A 16,680-nucleotide genomic window follows, 5' to 3' on the forward strand; every position below is an offset into this window, starting at 1 on the left:
TGGGTACAGGAGGAAAAGAAAAGGTTAAGGATGGGTCACAAAGTCAGCAGGCTGTGCTTGTGGGTACAGGAGGAAAACAAGAGGTTGAGGATGGGTCACAAAGTCAGCAGGCATTGCTTGTGGGTACAGGAGGGAAGGAAGAGGTTAAGGAGGAGTCACAAAGTCAGCAGCCGGTGCTTGTGGGTACAGGAGGAAAAGAAGAGGTTAAGGATGGGTCAAAAAGTCAGCAGGCTGTGCTTTTGGGTACAGGAGGAAAACAAGAGGTTGAGGATGGGTCACAAAGTCAGCAGGCAGTGCTTGTGGGTACAGGAGGAAAACAAGAGGTTGAGGATGGGTCACAAAGTCAGCAGCTGTGCTTGTGGGTGCAGGAGGAAAAGAAGAGGTTAAGGATGGGTCACAAAGTCAGCAGGCGGTGCTTGTGCACATAGGAAGGAAGGAAGAGCAATTAGTAGCAACAGCCAGTAAATAATTGGGAATTGGATCTTTGATGGGCTAGATCACTTGAATCTGACTTCATTGCTTATTTTTTTTATCTTATCTTTTTTGTTATTTATCTTATTTGTTTATCTTTATTTATTTGATACCTTTTATATATTTTAGTTTTCCTGATATGGAAAAGAAGTAACAAAGATGAACAAATGAGCTGATTAACAAAGAACAATGTAATGATGATGGTAGTAATTTGAGTGTAATAAACGGGTTATAACTGCTTTATGGTTCACAGATTAAATGGGAAATTTTACTTCTTTAAGAAAGCCGTTTGGGCATTTAGGAGAAAAGGATTTTATCCACAATGATAGTTGGCCAGAGCTTATCAGTGTTTTCCACATTCTGAATTACAGCCGAATCAAACGGAATCGGGGTATACGTTTTTCTGATGCATGTCCAAGGAATCCATATAGGATCTCAAAAACAATTTTAAAAAAATTCCTCTGGTTAAATTCAGGAATCCCAGTAAATTGTGGATCATGGATGCCCAGTATATATATATATATATATATATATATATATATATATATATATATATATATATATATATATATATATATATACATACACATACATATATATATATATACATACATACATATATACATACATACATACATATATACATATACATACATATACATACATACATACATACATACATACATACATACATACATATATATATATATATATATATATATATATATATATATATATATATATATATATATATATATATATATATATATATACCTGTATATATTACGTGTATCTTAATCTGTTTCTTTTCTATTTATTTAATGTTATCTTTTATTTTCCCTTTGAATGTTCATTAATGTTGAATGATGATGGTAATACTATCAACATAACGTGATCTAAATACTAAGTATTTAAAAGTAACGTTTTACCATTCTAATGGAATAATAATAATATATAATAACGCTAATGCAAATCAGTCCTATGTGGGGGGGGGGGTGAGTGGAATTTGAACTGCTGACCACTGAGACACCAGACCAACACTTTATCCACTTAGTCACAGAAGTCATAAAAAGGAGAGAGCCCTGATATGCTACCCCCCTCCTCAACCCTGTCCCACCAGCAGTAAGTAGACACAGCTGTAGTTAAATGCCCTCCCCAAAAGCTTCTATTGCTGCGTTTTATCAGTTCCATAATTATAATAATATCATCATATTTACGTGGTTCTTAGCCACGTAAAATAAGTCTAATCCTTCGGGCCAGCCCTAGGAGAGCTGTTAATCAGCTCAGTGGTCTGGTAAAACTAAGGTATACTTTCTTTGAGATCTGCGTTCAGAGCTTCTCTGAGGCGCGTTGTAAAATAAGTAATCCTTCGAGCCAGCCCTAGGAGAGCTGTTAATCAGCTCAGTGGTCTGGTAAAACTAAGGTATACTTTCTTTGAGATCTGCGTTCAGAGCTTCTCTGAAGTGCGTTGTAAAATAAGTCTAATCCTTCGGGCCAGCCCTAGGAGAGCTGTTAATCAGCTCAGTGGTCTGGTAAAACTAAGGTATACTTTCTTTGAGATCTGCGTTCAGAGCTTCTCTGAAGTGCGTCTGACAGCTACTTACAGTTATCTTCCACTCGCAGACTGTAGATTTCCAGTGTTTTTTCGGGTAGCCCGGGGTCACGACAGAACCGCGTGTAGTACCATCTATCGACTGGAAAAAACAAACTAAATCATTATAAAAGCTGACCTTCGTTAGTAGGTGGATCTTTTCTCCCTCTCGATCGCTCTCTCTACGGCATAATGATTTTTTTTGCACTCTCTTTCTCATTCGTGATTATTCTTAAGGATAATATTCACCAGGAAATATAATCTCTTTGGAAATAGATCTTTTGGAGGGTTTTGTCCATATTTATAAGATCATCAAGTTAGGTACAATATCAGCAAGTAGCGATTATTTAAATTAAGTAACCTTATTTGAGACTTTCAAAAATTAACCATGTTAATTCGTACAGGAGCACATAAGTAAATTAATTTCAAAGCTCATCTATAAAAGTATCACCTAAAAAAAAGTGGAGAGCTTAGGGCAGTAGATGTATGCAAATGAAGAAAATTATAATTTAATCGGCTTAATTTTGCCGACATTCTTTCATTTTGAATCACTAGCTTTCTTTTATTTCCATAAATATCGTGATGAGAGATTTTGGAATAAATCATTTTACAGTCGACGCCCTTTGGAAAACGTTGTACTGATGTAACTTTAAGTGAAAAGAAATTAAATTATTATTCCCCCTGTATTTTCAGCTTTTGACTCAAAGCTCAACTTTTTTGTTTTTTTCTTATCTATCTGATTATTCTTTTTGTCCTCACCGCATGGCATCTTCCCTGGACTTCTAGTTATTTGAAAACAGTAAACTATATTCCTCTTACATTTTCGGCTTTTGACATTCAAAGCTCAATTTTTTAAAAATTTTCCTATCTATCTGACTAATCTTTTTTCCTCACCGCATGGCATCTTCCCTGGGTTTCCTTGTACTTGATGAGGAAGCCCTGTTTGTTGTAGGCGGAGTCTGAGGTGAAAGTAGCCCGGAAGTGGGAGGGAACTTTTCTGAAGATCGGCCTCCTTTTCGATCCTGTTAGTCTGTGGGAGAAACATTTGAATGCTCACCTTAGAAGCATTAGTTTCATATGTGATGAAGACTGTACTCTCTCTCTCTCTCTCTCTCTCTCTCTCTCTCTCTCTCTCTCTCTCTCTCTCTCTCTCTCTCTCTCTCTCTTTTGTAATGATGTGTCAGCATAGAAGCATTAGTTTCAGATGTGATGTGGCTATACTCTCTCTCTCTCTCTCTCTCTCGCTTTGTAATGATGTGTCAGCTTAGAAGCATTAGTTTCAGAGGTGAAGAAGGCTGTACTTCTTTTCTCTCTCTCTCTCTCTTTGTAATAATGTATCGGCTTAGAAGCATTAGTTTCAGATGTGATGAAGGCTTTACTCTCTCTCTCTCTCTCTATAATAATGTGTCAGCTTAGAAGCATTGGTTTCAGATGTGATGAAGGCTTTACTCTCTCTCTCTCTCTCTATAATAATGTGTCAGCTTAGAAGCATTGGTTTCAGATGTGATGAAGGCTTCTCTCTCTCTCTCTCTCTCTCTCTCTCTCTCTCTCTCTCTCTCTCTCTCTATATATATATATATATATATATATATATATATATATATATATATATATATATATATATATATATATATATATATATATATATATATACATATATGTATATATAATAATAATGTATCAGCTAGAAGCATTAGTTCAGATGTGATGAAGGCTTTACTCTCTCTCTCTCTCTCTCTCTCTCTCTCTCTCTACAATAATGTGTCAGCTGAGAAGCATTGGTTTCAGATGTGATGAAGGCTTTACTCTCTCTCTCTCTCTCTCTCTCTCTCTCTCTCTCTCTCTCTCTCTCTCTCTCTCTATATATATATATATATATATATATATATATATATACATATATGTATATATAATAATAATGTATCAGCTAGAAGCATTAGTTCAGATGTGATGAAGGCTTTACTCTCTCTCTCTCTCTCTCTCTACAATAATGTGTCAGCTTAGAAGCATTGGTTTCAGATGTGATGAAGGCTTTACTCTCTCTCTCTCTCTCTCTCTCTCTCTCTCTCTCTCTCTGTATATATATATATATATATATATATATATATATATATATATATATATATATATATATATATATATATATATATAATAATGTATCAGCTAGAAGCATTAGTTCAGATGTGATGAAGGCTTTACGCTCTCTCTCTCTACAATAATGTGTCAGCTTAGAAGCATTGGTTTCAGATTTGATGAAGGCTTTACTCTCTCTCTCTCTCTCTCTACAATAATGTGTCAGCTTAGAAGCATTAGTTTCAGATGTGATGAAGGCTTTACTCTCTCTCTCTCTCTCTACAATAATGTGTCAGCTTAGAAGCATTGGTTTCAGATTTGATGAAGGCTTTACTCTCTCTCTCTCTCTCTCTCTCTCTCTACAATAATGTGTCAGCTTAGAAGCATTGGTTTCAGATGTGATGAAGGCTTTACTCTCTCTCTCTCTCTCTACAATAATGTGTCAGCTTAGAAGCATTAGTTTCAGATGTGATGAAGGCTTTACACTCTCTCTCTCTCTCTCTCTCTCTCTCTCTCTCTCTCTCTCCCTATATATATATATATATATATATATATATATATATATATATATATATATATATATATATATATATATATATAATAACGTATCAGCTAGAAGCATTAGTTCAGATGTGATGAAGGCTTTACTCTCTCTCTCTCTCTCTCTCTCTCTATATATATATCTATATATATATATATATATATATATATATATATATATATATATATATATATATATATATATATATATATATATATATAATAATAATAATATATCAGCTAGAAGCATTAGTTCAGATTTGATGAAGGCTTTACTCTCTCTCTCTCTCTCTCTACAATAATGTGTCAGCTTAGAAGCATTGGTTTCAGATGTGATGTGGCTGCGCTCTCTCTCTCTCTCTGTCTGAGTATCGTTCCATCAGATTCCCCTGTTTGTCTCTTTCTGTCCATTATCCTTCCTGTCTATGTGGTTCTCCTTTCTTTTCTGCACAGCAGAATGTTTGTTTGACTGTGTTTATATCTCTAACTCCAGTCTGTTTGTGCGTTTGTGTTTGTGGTTGTGTATGCCCATGTGTTTCTCCTTTGTGTAATGGTTCATCTCTCACCCTTTTTGTTACACACACATATATATATATATGTATATATATATATATATATATATATATTTATTTATATACACGTGTATATAATATATGTTTATATATATATATATATATATATATATATATATAAATATATTATATATATATTATATATATGAAACAAGTTTGTATATATATATATATATATACATGAAACAAATTTGTTGGATTATCTGATGGTACAGAGTACATGGAAGAACAAGTAGATAGACGTAATGGCGAGAAGAGGAGTGGCTGGAGGTACATCTGATCATTATTCGATTGAATAAAAAATGAGGATCGACAAGAGTTGGGGGAGGAAGAGGTGGAAATGTAATTAAGATAAGAGAGTTTGATAAGAAGGAAATGAGAAGATCATATCTTGAGAAACTGGGTAGGTGAGGAGTATGTAAAATTCGAGGACGAGGTCACAGGGGCAGCAGGGCCGGAATCTATGACGTTTGCTATACGAAAATTAAATAGATTAATCAGTCAATCAATTGGAAATAGGCACTGGTGAAGATCTAGGCTAATGAGTTCCTTACGGGGGTAGTGCCGTCAGTGCGCCTCATGAGGTGCTCTGTAGGCATTACTTGAGGTTCTTTGCAGCGTCGCCTCGGCTCCTAGCTGCAACCCCTTTCATTCCTTTTACTGTGCCTCCGTTCATATTCTCTTCTTCCACCTTACTTTCCGCCCTCTCCCAACAATTGATTCATATTACAACTGCGAGGATTTCCTCCTGTTACACTTATCAAACCTTTTTACTGTCAGTTTTCGTTTCAGCGCTGAGTGACCTCATAGGTCCACGCACTTGGCCTTTGGCCTAAATTCTATATTCCATTCTAGACTGATGGGAATCTGAATTAAATAACTTACACGCAGGGAGGTCCGTAGGGATGCTCTATGACGAGTTTGTCCCCTCTACTTAGTTTCAGTTTTATGATGTAGAGGAGGGCCAAGTAAGGCCTTGCCTGTAAAATAATCAAGAAATTTAGTTTAAGATTAAAATAGCGATCTTACACGTTTTTTGAATCAGGAAGTTTGGTTGAAATCGTTACATATGAACAAGCTATTTGTGCATTCAATGTAATATCCAGTCTGATCAAAAGAAAGGTGTTTCCATAAATTTTGCCTTGTTAATGATTTGGAAAGTTCTATTCATTAGAGAATTTAATTACGGTTCATAAAGCTAATGTTATTGTCGCATGAACAAGCTTTCTGAAAACCATCGGAAAACTATGGTTTCTTAAATCTAAATGAAGTCATTGTCCCATGAATGTTTTTTACGGTCATCTGAAAACCACGGTTTCCAAAGCTAAAATAAAGACAGTTTCACTTGAGTGCATATTCTGAAAGTCATTTGAAAACTATGGTTTAAACAAAAAGAGATATTGTCACACATTAGCACATTTTTTGAAAGTCATCTGAAAACTACGGCTTCTAAAGCTGAGTTAATGACTTTTGCAATGAGAACGTTTTCCAAAATGTTCAGGCAACAGTTGTTTCTAAAGTTGAAATAGTGTCACATTTGCTGAAAATTGTCTGAAAATTGTTGCCCTTCAACAAGAAAATATACACGTTGGGTACGCCGTTCAAATTTTCTGAAAATTGTTGTCTTTCAACAAGAAAATATATTTATTGGGTACTTTGTTCAAATTATCTGAAAATTGTTGCCCTTTAGCAAGAAAATATGTACACTGGGTACTTTGTTCAAATGTTCTGAAAATTGTTGCCCTTCAACAAGAAAATATATTCATTGGGTACTTTGTTCAAATGTTCTGAAAATTGCTGTCCTTCAACAAGAAAATATATTCATTGGGTACACTGTTCAAATGTTCTGAAAGTTGTTGTCCTTCAACAAGAAAATATATTCATTGGGTACTTTGTTCAAATATTCTGAAAATTGTTGTCCTTCAACAAGAAAATATGTTCATTGGGTACTTTGTTCAAATTTTCTAAAAATTGTTGTCCTTCAACGAGAAAATATATTCATTGGGTACTTTGTTAAAATTTTCTGAAAATTGTTGTCCTTCAGCAAGAAAATACATTCATTGGGTACTCTGTTCAAAGCCAGGATTCCAGTTAAATCTGGAGAACAACCTGAAGCAGACATTTTTAAAAACTCACACTGTTATTCTCGTGGACGCAGATGGCGTTGTTGGGATAGCGGCCGGGGTAGTTAGGCGAGTAGAAAGCCTTCAGTCCATTTCCGTAATCTATGAAGCCACACTGAGGAATGGCGGGCTTCGGAGGCGTGGTGGTTGGCACCACTGCAACTGTTGTTGTGGTGATTGTTGACGTCGAGGTTGTGGTTGAAGGTGGCGTCGATGTTGTGGTGGTGGTTTTTGTGGTCGTAGGTGGCGTCGATGTTGTGGTGGTGGTTGTTGTGGTCGTAGGTGGCGTCGATGTTGTGGTGCTGGTTGTTGTGGTTGTAGGTGGTGTCGATGTAGTGGTTGTAGGTGGCGTCGATGTCGTGGTTGTAGGTGGCGTCGATGTTGTCCCAGACCCTGGTGTTGTTGTGGCGCAGGCTGGGTCGCTTATGAAGGCGACGGTGGCCGACCATTTGGCGGGACTGTAATTCCCGCCATTTGTCTTGAAGAAGAGGATCATCTGGTTGGTGGTAGAAGTGAAGACTTGACCGGCGGCGATGTCGGTGCCGCAATACCTGGGTGCAAAGCCGTCGTTGTGATTTCATTTTCTATTTACCTCACTTTTATACTTTTATATCTTTAGAGTTTAGAGGATTGGAATGACTTTCGAGGGAAAAAAATAACGTTATTGCTTGTCCTCTTTTGCTTTGCAGGCAAAGAAATAAACTTAAACCCATCTTCTCTTATGAAATATGTCAGTGTATCAATAACACACAACCACACACATACATATATATGTTGCCAAAGAATTTAAGTATCTAATGGATCTCAAAGTACGCCTTTAATTGTTTTGCTAATCATTACTAATCAATTACTAAGACTTCCAATATTTGTATTTACTAATCTGTGTGATATTTCATTTTATTTTACAGACAGTTTTCAAGCAGTGAATACCTTCCCCACTACTACATATATATATATATATATATATATATATATATATATATATATATATATATATATATATATATATATATATATATACACACATACATATGAAATTTTTTATCACACCGTGATTTATATACAATCATGAAGCTACAAATGTCGCTTAATATCAAATTCACGTTACCTCGGCAATACCCCCGATGGGGAATTATCACCGAAGGGGAATTTTTATAAGTGATGAATGGATTGGTACTGCCGGGTCGAGGGACTGACTTATAAAAATTCCCCTTCGGTGATAATTCCCATCGGGGATATTGCTGAGGTAACGTGTATTTGATATTAAGCGACATTTGTAACTTCATGATTATATATATATATATATATATATATATATATATATATATATATATATATATATATATATACATATATATATATATATATATATATATATATATATACATATATATATATATATATATATATATATATATATATATACACATATACATATACTACATATACATATACATATACATATACATATACATATACATATACATATACATATACATATACATATACATATACATGCCTTGAAAGTTTAGTATTGAGCTGTTCTGACGAGACATCGGTCAGAGCGCCACATTGCAGTTTGAAATACGAGATCTTAGTCTTCAGTTCGATAACTGTTTTACGTCAGTCGTTTTAACGGCCTTTGGTTTTAATTCGTAATTTTTAGAAAAACTTATTGTAAACAACTGAATGTGTTCTTTTATGGGAAGTTGTGTCCTTGCACAAAAAAAAAAATCAATATCTAATTAGTTCCATTTATTTTGAGTAATTATTCCTAAGGTATTGTTGTAAGAAGATGATGCATGTTCTCTCTCTCTCTCTCTCTCTCTCTCTCTCTCTCTCTCTCTCTCTCTCTCTCTCTCCTATTTATGTTATCCCCGAAAAATCTGTTGCCACTGCAAATATTGTGTTGACCTTTACCATTTTTACTTTTGGCTTAACGGAGAACACTATAGAAAACTTCCAAAATAGTGATGATGGAGTCAATATGTAGTAGGAGATCCCCTCCAATATTTCGGTTAGGTATGGAAGGGGGTGAATGAAGAAAAGGAAAGACCTTTTGAAGACAGAGCACTGGAGAGAACAAGCTCAAATCAATGACAATGAAGAGAAAAAGATGATTTTACTGAAATGACACACGACCTAAATTCTAGGGTGCGTCTAGTTAAACATGTCTTAAACACATGTCGCTAACTTGTCAAACGCACATCACAAACAGGTAAAAAACAAGTGGACAACTTACTGGCATTCCTAACTATTACTTCTTCCGCTTATCCGGCTTTTGCCATAGATTGATTCTTCACGTATGATCATTGACTTGTTTTCAACCTGCTTGTTATATGTATGATTTCCAACATGTCCATGACATGTCGGATACTTATCACGCACACATCACAAACAGGAAAATACAAGTGGACAACTTGCTGGCACTCCGAACTAGTACTTCTTCCGCTTAGCCAGCGTTTGCCATAGATTAATTCTTCACTTATGGTCATTGACTTGTTTTCAACCTGCTTGTGATATGTATGGTTTCCAACATGTCCATGGCATGTCAGAAACTTATTGCTCACACATCACAAACAGGTTAAATACAAGTAGACGACTTACTGGCACCCCTAACCAGTACTTCTTCCGCTTATCCGGAGTCTGCCAAAGACTAATTCTTTCCTTACAGTCATTGACTTGTTTTCTACCTGCTTGTGATATGTGTGCAATAAGTTTCCAACATGTTCATGACATGTCGGAAACTTGTCGCAAACATGTCACAAACAGGTGGAAGCCCCTTTGGAGAATGAAATAAAAAGAAAATTCTGACTTCGGCGACACTTACCACGTACCGTCGTACATGTCGGTAATTCTGATCTCCAGGCCTTCGTAATAGCAGATAAGGTCCCCATTCACCGAAGCTTTAGCTATGGCTCTGAAATCGCTGAAGGTCAACTGTATCAGCTTACAACTCGGCGCCTGGATTAATTTGGTGTATTTTTCTCCTGCAGAGATAGCGTAGGAGAGAGAGAGAGAGAGAGAGAGAGAGAGAGAGAGAGAGAGAGAGAGAGAGAGAGGATTAGCATAGGTGAAGATTACGTACAGGTGTGTTTTCTATTTCATTTCTGTCTTTCGTGTTGATGTGTCCACCTGTCATCGAAAACGGAAGGAGTTGTTACTTTACCTGGTGGCGTTGTAGATGGGTAATTAGGGCTGGTCACTGTTCCGCCTGAGGTGATGGTCTGTGTGAATGGCGACATGTTCACATCTAAAATGAGAGCATCGGTAAGTCAGAGAGAGAGAGAGAGAGAGAGAGAGAGAGAGAGAGAGAGAGAGAAACAAGAGCATCATTAATGGGCAAGGGAACCCAACGACACCGTTCTACAAATATTTCAAATTTTATGTTGGTGTCATATTTGTTTAATTATGCAAAATGATGGTAATAATAATAATCCTCCCATTGAAACGTCGTAAAAGGATGATTTTATCATTAAGTGAAGAACCTTCCTAAATTCATTTAATTTTTACATGACTAATTCTCATCGTTAATCAGATTAGAGGCACCAACATCTAATCAAACGTAATTGAGCCATAACTCACAGACAATTTTAATGTTATTCAAATAACTTTTTGCGTGGAACTCTCGTCCTCTGGTGTGAATGCGGGACACTTGTGGAAATCGTCAGGTGAATTATTGCACATAATTTACCGATTATTTAGCCTATATCGAACTGTCTGTAACAAGGCTGAGGCCTTTTCGGTTTGTGTCTTTCGAAAAACTTTAATTAAGATCCGTCTCGAAGCCAAACTTGAAATGACAACGGCATATCTGCAGGTAAATATTTCCCTATATAATCGAGGTGATACTACGTTAAATTGCTACTGATTTTGTTGATGACTACTCTTGTTATAACAATATCGTCAAAGAGAGACCAAAAAGTTTCCACTGTGTTATCAACAAAGGCTTTACACATCCAAGTGGGACTCAGGTGTCGCGCTTGTTGATTTCGAAATAGCCATGAAATAAACACCTGAAAAACAAAAGAGGGTCAGAAATAGTCACGTAACTTTGTTGGGGGGACAGAACAAAACCAATCATTTAACAGTGTTGAGGGGCGGGGGAGGTCAACGAAAAAAATTACAGTCGAAGGGCGAAAAGCTAAGACCCATGCGTGTCCTCTTCCAGGAAGTCAGGGTTTGGACAGAGTCTATTTCTAACACCTTACCATTATATGGTGTATTTAGCGTTTCACAATTCGTCCCCGAGGTGCCCTGCGGACACACACAGCTGCAGGTCTTGCCCAGGTATCCGTAGTTTTGGCAAGGGCTTGCGGACAGGCCGCAAGAGGCCAGATTCTTGTTCAGGCAGTTGTACATCTTGTTAGCTATCAGCTTGTCCATGTGGGAGAGGCCGGTTCTTTGGCCTATGACCCCTTGGTAGAGAGGGTTCAAAGTGGCAATGGTGATGCGGCCGTTACTCTGGAAAGCCTGAAAGGGAGGTAAACGAAGTTACAAGAAGAGTTTACAGGAGGGTCTTTATGACTGACAGCAAGGGAAGCTTGGCATATAGGCTACTAGGTCTAAGGCGACATGGAACAAAACGTTAAAAGTGTTTATCCAGCTTATCTTTGCAAAATATGGCTTTACTCAAGGCCCTTGGTTTTACTGACCATTAGTTCTGATTAAGAATCCACGAAAGAATTCTTTTTTTAACTGTTGGTATGAAAATTAATGCCATAATTTTTGTCTAATCTTGACAGGCAAGGATAGGAGCAGGTAACGTCCAAAATTTACTGTTGTTAATTGAACTACTCCCCAGGCTATATTTCTTTTCACCTGCCTATACAACATTCTTTGTGACTTTCGTGCCTAAATTCTGAGAACCTCTGAACTACAGACTTCACTGCACAGCATGGAGGGAATGGTATCCGCTCCTTCGCTGTTTATATTTACGTGGATCAAATTGTTAACCAATCGAGGCGTATTCTTGATCTCTACAACCGAGCCTCCAGTATTCTTGATCTTTCCTTGCCCGTTTATCTTAAGAGCGTCTTTTTTTAGTTGATTTTTACTCTTATCTCTTTTAATAGGCATTTTGCTCCGTTAAAGTTTCCTCATTTAAGTAATTATTTTTAAACTTTTTCCAGCTGTCATTCTCATACGTCGGGATGCTCTTCCCGCACCAGTCTTTTTCATTTGGTCAGAGGCTCTCCGTCCAATTGATAATCCTTATTTACCTCCAGTCCCTATCGTCAGATCACTGCTCTGTGCTCAAGACCAGCCACCACCACGAATGTGGAATGTTGTTTTTCCCACCCTCCTCCGTATATACAAAACTATTCACGCTAAACCTTTATTCGGCAATCATGTTCGTCTCTGAAATATCATACCACAATTCACAGGATGAAACCGAATACAATAACTCTTCAATATTACCCGTTAATTATCGAAAGAAGCTTAGCAATAACTACCTTTTTGCCGTAATGACCAAAGGGAGCTTGAGAGTGATAACGTATTCACCGTAATTATTATTATTATTATTATTATTATTATTATTATTATTATTATTATTCAAAAGATCACCCTATTCACATGGAACAAGTCCACCAAAGGGGCCACTGGCTTGAAATCCAAGCTTCCGAAGAATACGGTGTTCATTCGAAAGAAATAGCAGAAGGTAATGGGAAATACAAAAAGAGGAGATCAGTCATTAGAAAAGACAGATAAATGAACAAATAAACCAATAGATAAACAAAAATGTAAGTAAGATATTCAAATACAAGTGGAACTGCATTAGGGTAGCAAAACTTACTGCTTATACCCAGCAAGGATCCTCTGAATGCATTCGAAGGCTCTCGCGCTTACCCGTTCGTCGTAATGCATGTCGGAGTTGAAATCGTAAGGGACGCTGTAGTTGTTGTCGGTGGCCAGGTCGAAATTGCTGATGAAGGCCGTTTGGATGTTGCCCGTGTTGATCTTCACGTAGTCGTTCCTGTCGGATCTCGACTGCTCGTGGAAGAGGCCGATGGCGTGGCCGATCTCGTGCACCAGACTTCCGAACTGGAATCGGGAAGAGTGATGAAGGCGAGGACGTCGAAAGAGATAGGAGAGAAGATGAATGCTATCTTGTCTTTTGTTACGTAATTCGTGGCTTTTTGTTTTGCTTCCGAGGAAATAAAGACTGAAGATCATAAATAAGAAATATAAGAGGTGAATACTATCTTCTTCTTTATTGCATACGCCATGGCTTCATGTTTTGCTTCAAAAGGAAAAAGGACTGAAGATCGCAAATAAGAAATATAAGAGCTGAATACTATCTTGTTCTTTAATGCATACGTCATGTCTTTTTGTTTTGCTTCAAAAGAAATAAAGAGTGAATATCGTAAATAAGAAATATAAGAGATGAATACTATCTTGTTCTTGGATACATACGCCATGGATTTTTCTTTTGTTTTGTTCTAAAGAAATAAAGACTGACGGTTGTAACGTAGCAAAAGATAGAGGTTACAAACGCAGACTTGATGATGTTATTTCACAATCTTTTATTTTGGCTCGAAAAATGATGATAGTAACATGGAAAAAATGGATATTACAGCTGCAGAATACAGTATCTCTAAGATATACCGCTTAATATTTTGGGGGCTTTTATGGCTCAAAAAGGTACTTAAAAATTAAAGACTGTATTATAGAATAATATAGAGGTTATAGCTGCCTTGCTCATATGGTTTTTGTTTTTTTGTATATATTTAAGCTTCTCATGCCAAATCTGCAAACAGTTATTATTTATTTCAGTTTACTGTAGTAGATTCGCCAGAGAGATAGAGTTCTGCTGTTTAATGAATTAAGTTAAAATTAAGTTAAAGTAAGGGTTATGTTGGATGCAGGTGTCAAAGTACAGGCAGGGTAACAACAAGGGTTATGTTAGATACAGGTGTCAAAATACAGGCAGGGCAACAAGGTTTATGTTAGATACAGGTGTCAAAATACAGGTAGGACGACAACAAGGCATATGTTAGATACAGGTGTCAAAATACAGGTAGGACGACAACAAGGCATATGTTAGATACAGGTGTCAAAATACAGGTAGGACGACAACAAGGCATATGTTAGATACAGGTGTCAAAATGCTGGACAAAAAGCTTATTTCAAGACAGATATCAAAATGAATGTTGCAAAGCAGTGTTATGTCAAATTTAGATGCTAATATAAAGCTTGTTCTATAAGCACAATAACAAGGACGAAAAGTGCAGTGAAAAAGTATAGAGGTTATTGCTATGTTGAAATATTACAATTGTTGATCAATAAATATATTGACTACTGAAATTTTGAGACACGACCAAATTAACTTCAGAACGGTAATGAAAGTGTTAAATGCGTTCCGTTTCGATTAAGAATTCTATAATCATTTGCTAAAATATTAATTTTAACAACGAATTGCCCCCATCGACCAATGCTGCTCATGGTATGAGCAAAAGTTCTTCCGCCTACCACGACTATTCTCCTGGCATCTGCTTGGCCTATCTAGACCTCACTTCTTCCATACGAATTTTCACTTTCATCAGTCCCGCCTGCCTCTGGATTCCAAAAAATAAATTCTGGAAGATGTCGAATTTTCACTTTCACCCGTCCTGCCCGTCCCTGGATTCCAAAAAATAAATTCTGGAAGATGTCGAATTTTCACTTTCACCCGTCCTGCCCGTCCCTGGATTCCAAAAAATAAATTCTGGCAGATGTCGAATTTTCACTTTCACCCGTCCTGCCCGTCCCTGGATTCCAAAAAATAAATTCTGGAAGATGTCGAATTTTCACTTTCACCCGTCCTGCCCGTCCCTGGATTCCAAAAAATAAATTCTGGAAGATGTCGAATTCACCCCCCCCTCCTCCCCCGGGGTCTTCCAGAACTAACGACGAAGCTACTTACTGACTCTTCGCACCAGACGGGCACGTTGATTGGCTGGCCGGAAGCGAAGACCTTCCCGACGTAGGAGTTGCAGGCGGAGGCGTGGCGCTGGAAGAAGATATGGGGGCTGGTGTAGGAACTGTCGACTAAGGGAAACTTCAGGCAAGTGTGCTCGACCCAGTGGGCCACGGCTATGTTCACTGCCGTTTGGTTGACCGAAGCTGTAAGGAAATAATCTCGATGAATATACTGTATATACAGTATGTGTATATATATATATATATATATATATATATATATATATATATATATATATATATATATATATATATATATATATATATATATATATATATATATATACATACACACACACATATATATATATATATATATATATTTTTTTTTATATATATACATATATAAATATATAAAATCACTCATAACTATGCCATTGGCGAAGCCCTTCGTCAGTGGCTTAGGAATAAAGTCGAAACCGGTCAGGACCTACATCAGTATATTATTTCTTCATTTGTGTGATCATAATCATATATATATGTATATATATGTATATTTATAAGTATATATATATACATATATATATATATATATATATATATATATATATATATATATATATATATATATATATATATATATATATATATATATATTTAGAATTCAAGCGCATGTGTGTAAATTACGATCTCTCTCTCTCTCTCTCTCTCTCTCTCTCTCTCTCTCTCTCTCTCTCTCTCTCTCTCTCTCTCTCTCTCTCTCAGCAAGTGTAGCTGACCCCTTTCTAATCGTATTGCATACTTTTATTGAACACTGTAAGAACGCAGACTTTCCACTCACACGTTCAACAGTTTTGGTTTCAACTGTCTAGAAACTAAATCTAAGAAGCACAACCTATACTTGTAGATCTCAGATGAGTGGAAGTAAAATTTTGCAAAAAGAAGAAGAAGAAAAAAAAATCTTTGTTGTCTGCTAAAAGATATCCCACAAAATCTAAATTTTTGTATATTCTTAAATTTTATGATTCCCTGTGAAAAAACCTTTTTTGTTTGCTGAAGCTTTCCCACAAAATCTAAAGTTTTTTATATAATCTCAAATTTTCCGATTCCCTGTGCCATTTGATTATCATGAAAAGGGTAGAGCGCTGCTACTTAACTCCATTTAATCATACGATTTTTTTTCAGTTTGATCAGGGTCTATGTACCCATTTCCTTGGTCTTTCTAAGACAAAAAATTACCTTCAAGACCTCGTGGTCTTACTTCTTTTATTTTTAGGGCAATGCCTTAGATTTAGTAATATGTTTTCGCAGGTAAAGCATTTGCCTAGACAAATGTATTTTCCAATGGAAAGTCCTTAGACTTCCTGATAGTTCCTGTGAACGGGCATGGCTTTAGACATCTTAATGG

The 16,680-nt window shown here is 36.5% G+C and overlaps 1 protein-coding gene across 1 annotated transcript in view; it reads right to left on the reverse strand.

Moving 5' to 3' along the window:
- Positions 1 to 16,680, reverse strand: part of LOC136842624 (protein SpAN-like) — a 34,765-nt gene that overhangs the window by 905 nt on the left and 17,180 nt on the right. The window contains exons 4-12 of the mRNA XM_067110272.1: positions 15,277 to 15,476; positions 13,221 to 13,415; positions 11,582 to 11,843; positions 10,540 to 10,623; positions 10,201 to 10,360; positions 7,384 to 7,921; positions 6,133 to 6,227; positions 2,957 to 3,092; positions 2,076 to 2,165 (exon numbers count right to left, since the gene is read on the reverse strand). Coding sequence (XP_066966373.1) covers positions 2,076 to 2,165; positions 2,957 to 3,092; positions 6,133 to 6,227; positions 7,384 to 7,921; positions 10,201 to 10,360; positions 10,540 to 10,623; positions 11,582 to 11,843; positions 13,221 to 13,415; positions 15,277 to 15,476 — 1,760 coding nt within the window. The remainder of the gene's footprint in view (positions 1 to 2,075; positions 2,166 to 2,956; positions 3,093 to 6,132; positions 6,228 to 7,383; positions 7,922 to 10,200; positions 10,361 to 10,539; positions 10,624 to 11,581; positions 11,844 to 13,220; positions 13,416 to 15,276; positions 15,477 to 16,680) is intronic.

Source organism: Macrobrachium rosenbergii, chromosome 1 (assembly GCF_040412425.1).
Source record: "Macrobrachium rosenbergii isolate ZJJX-2024 chromosome 1, ASM4041242v1, whole genome shotgun sequence".
NCBI classification, from domain to species: domain Eukaryota; kingdom Metazoa; phylum Arthropoda; class Malacostraca; order Decapoda; family Palaemonidae; genus Macrobrachium; species Macrobrachium rosenbergii.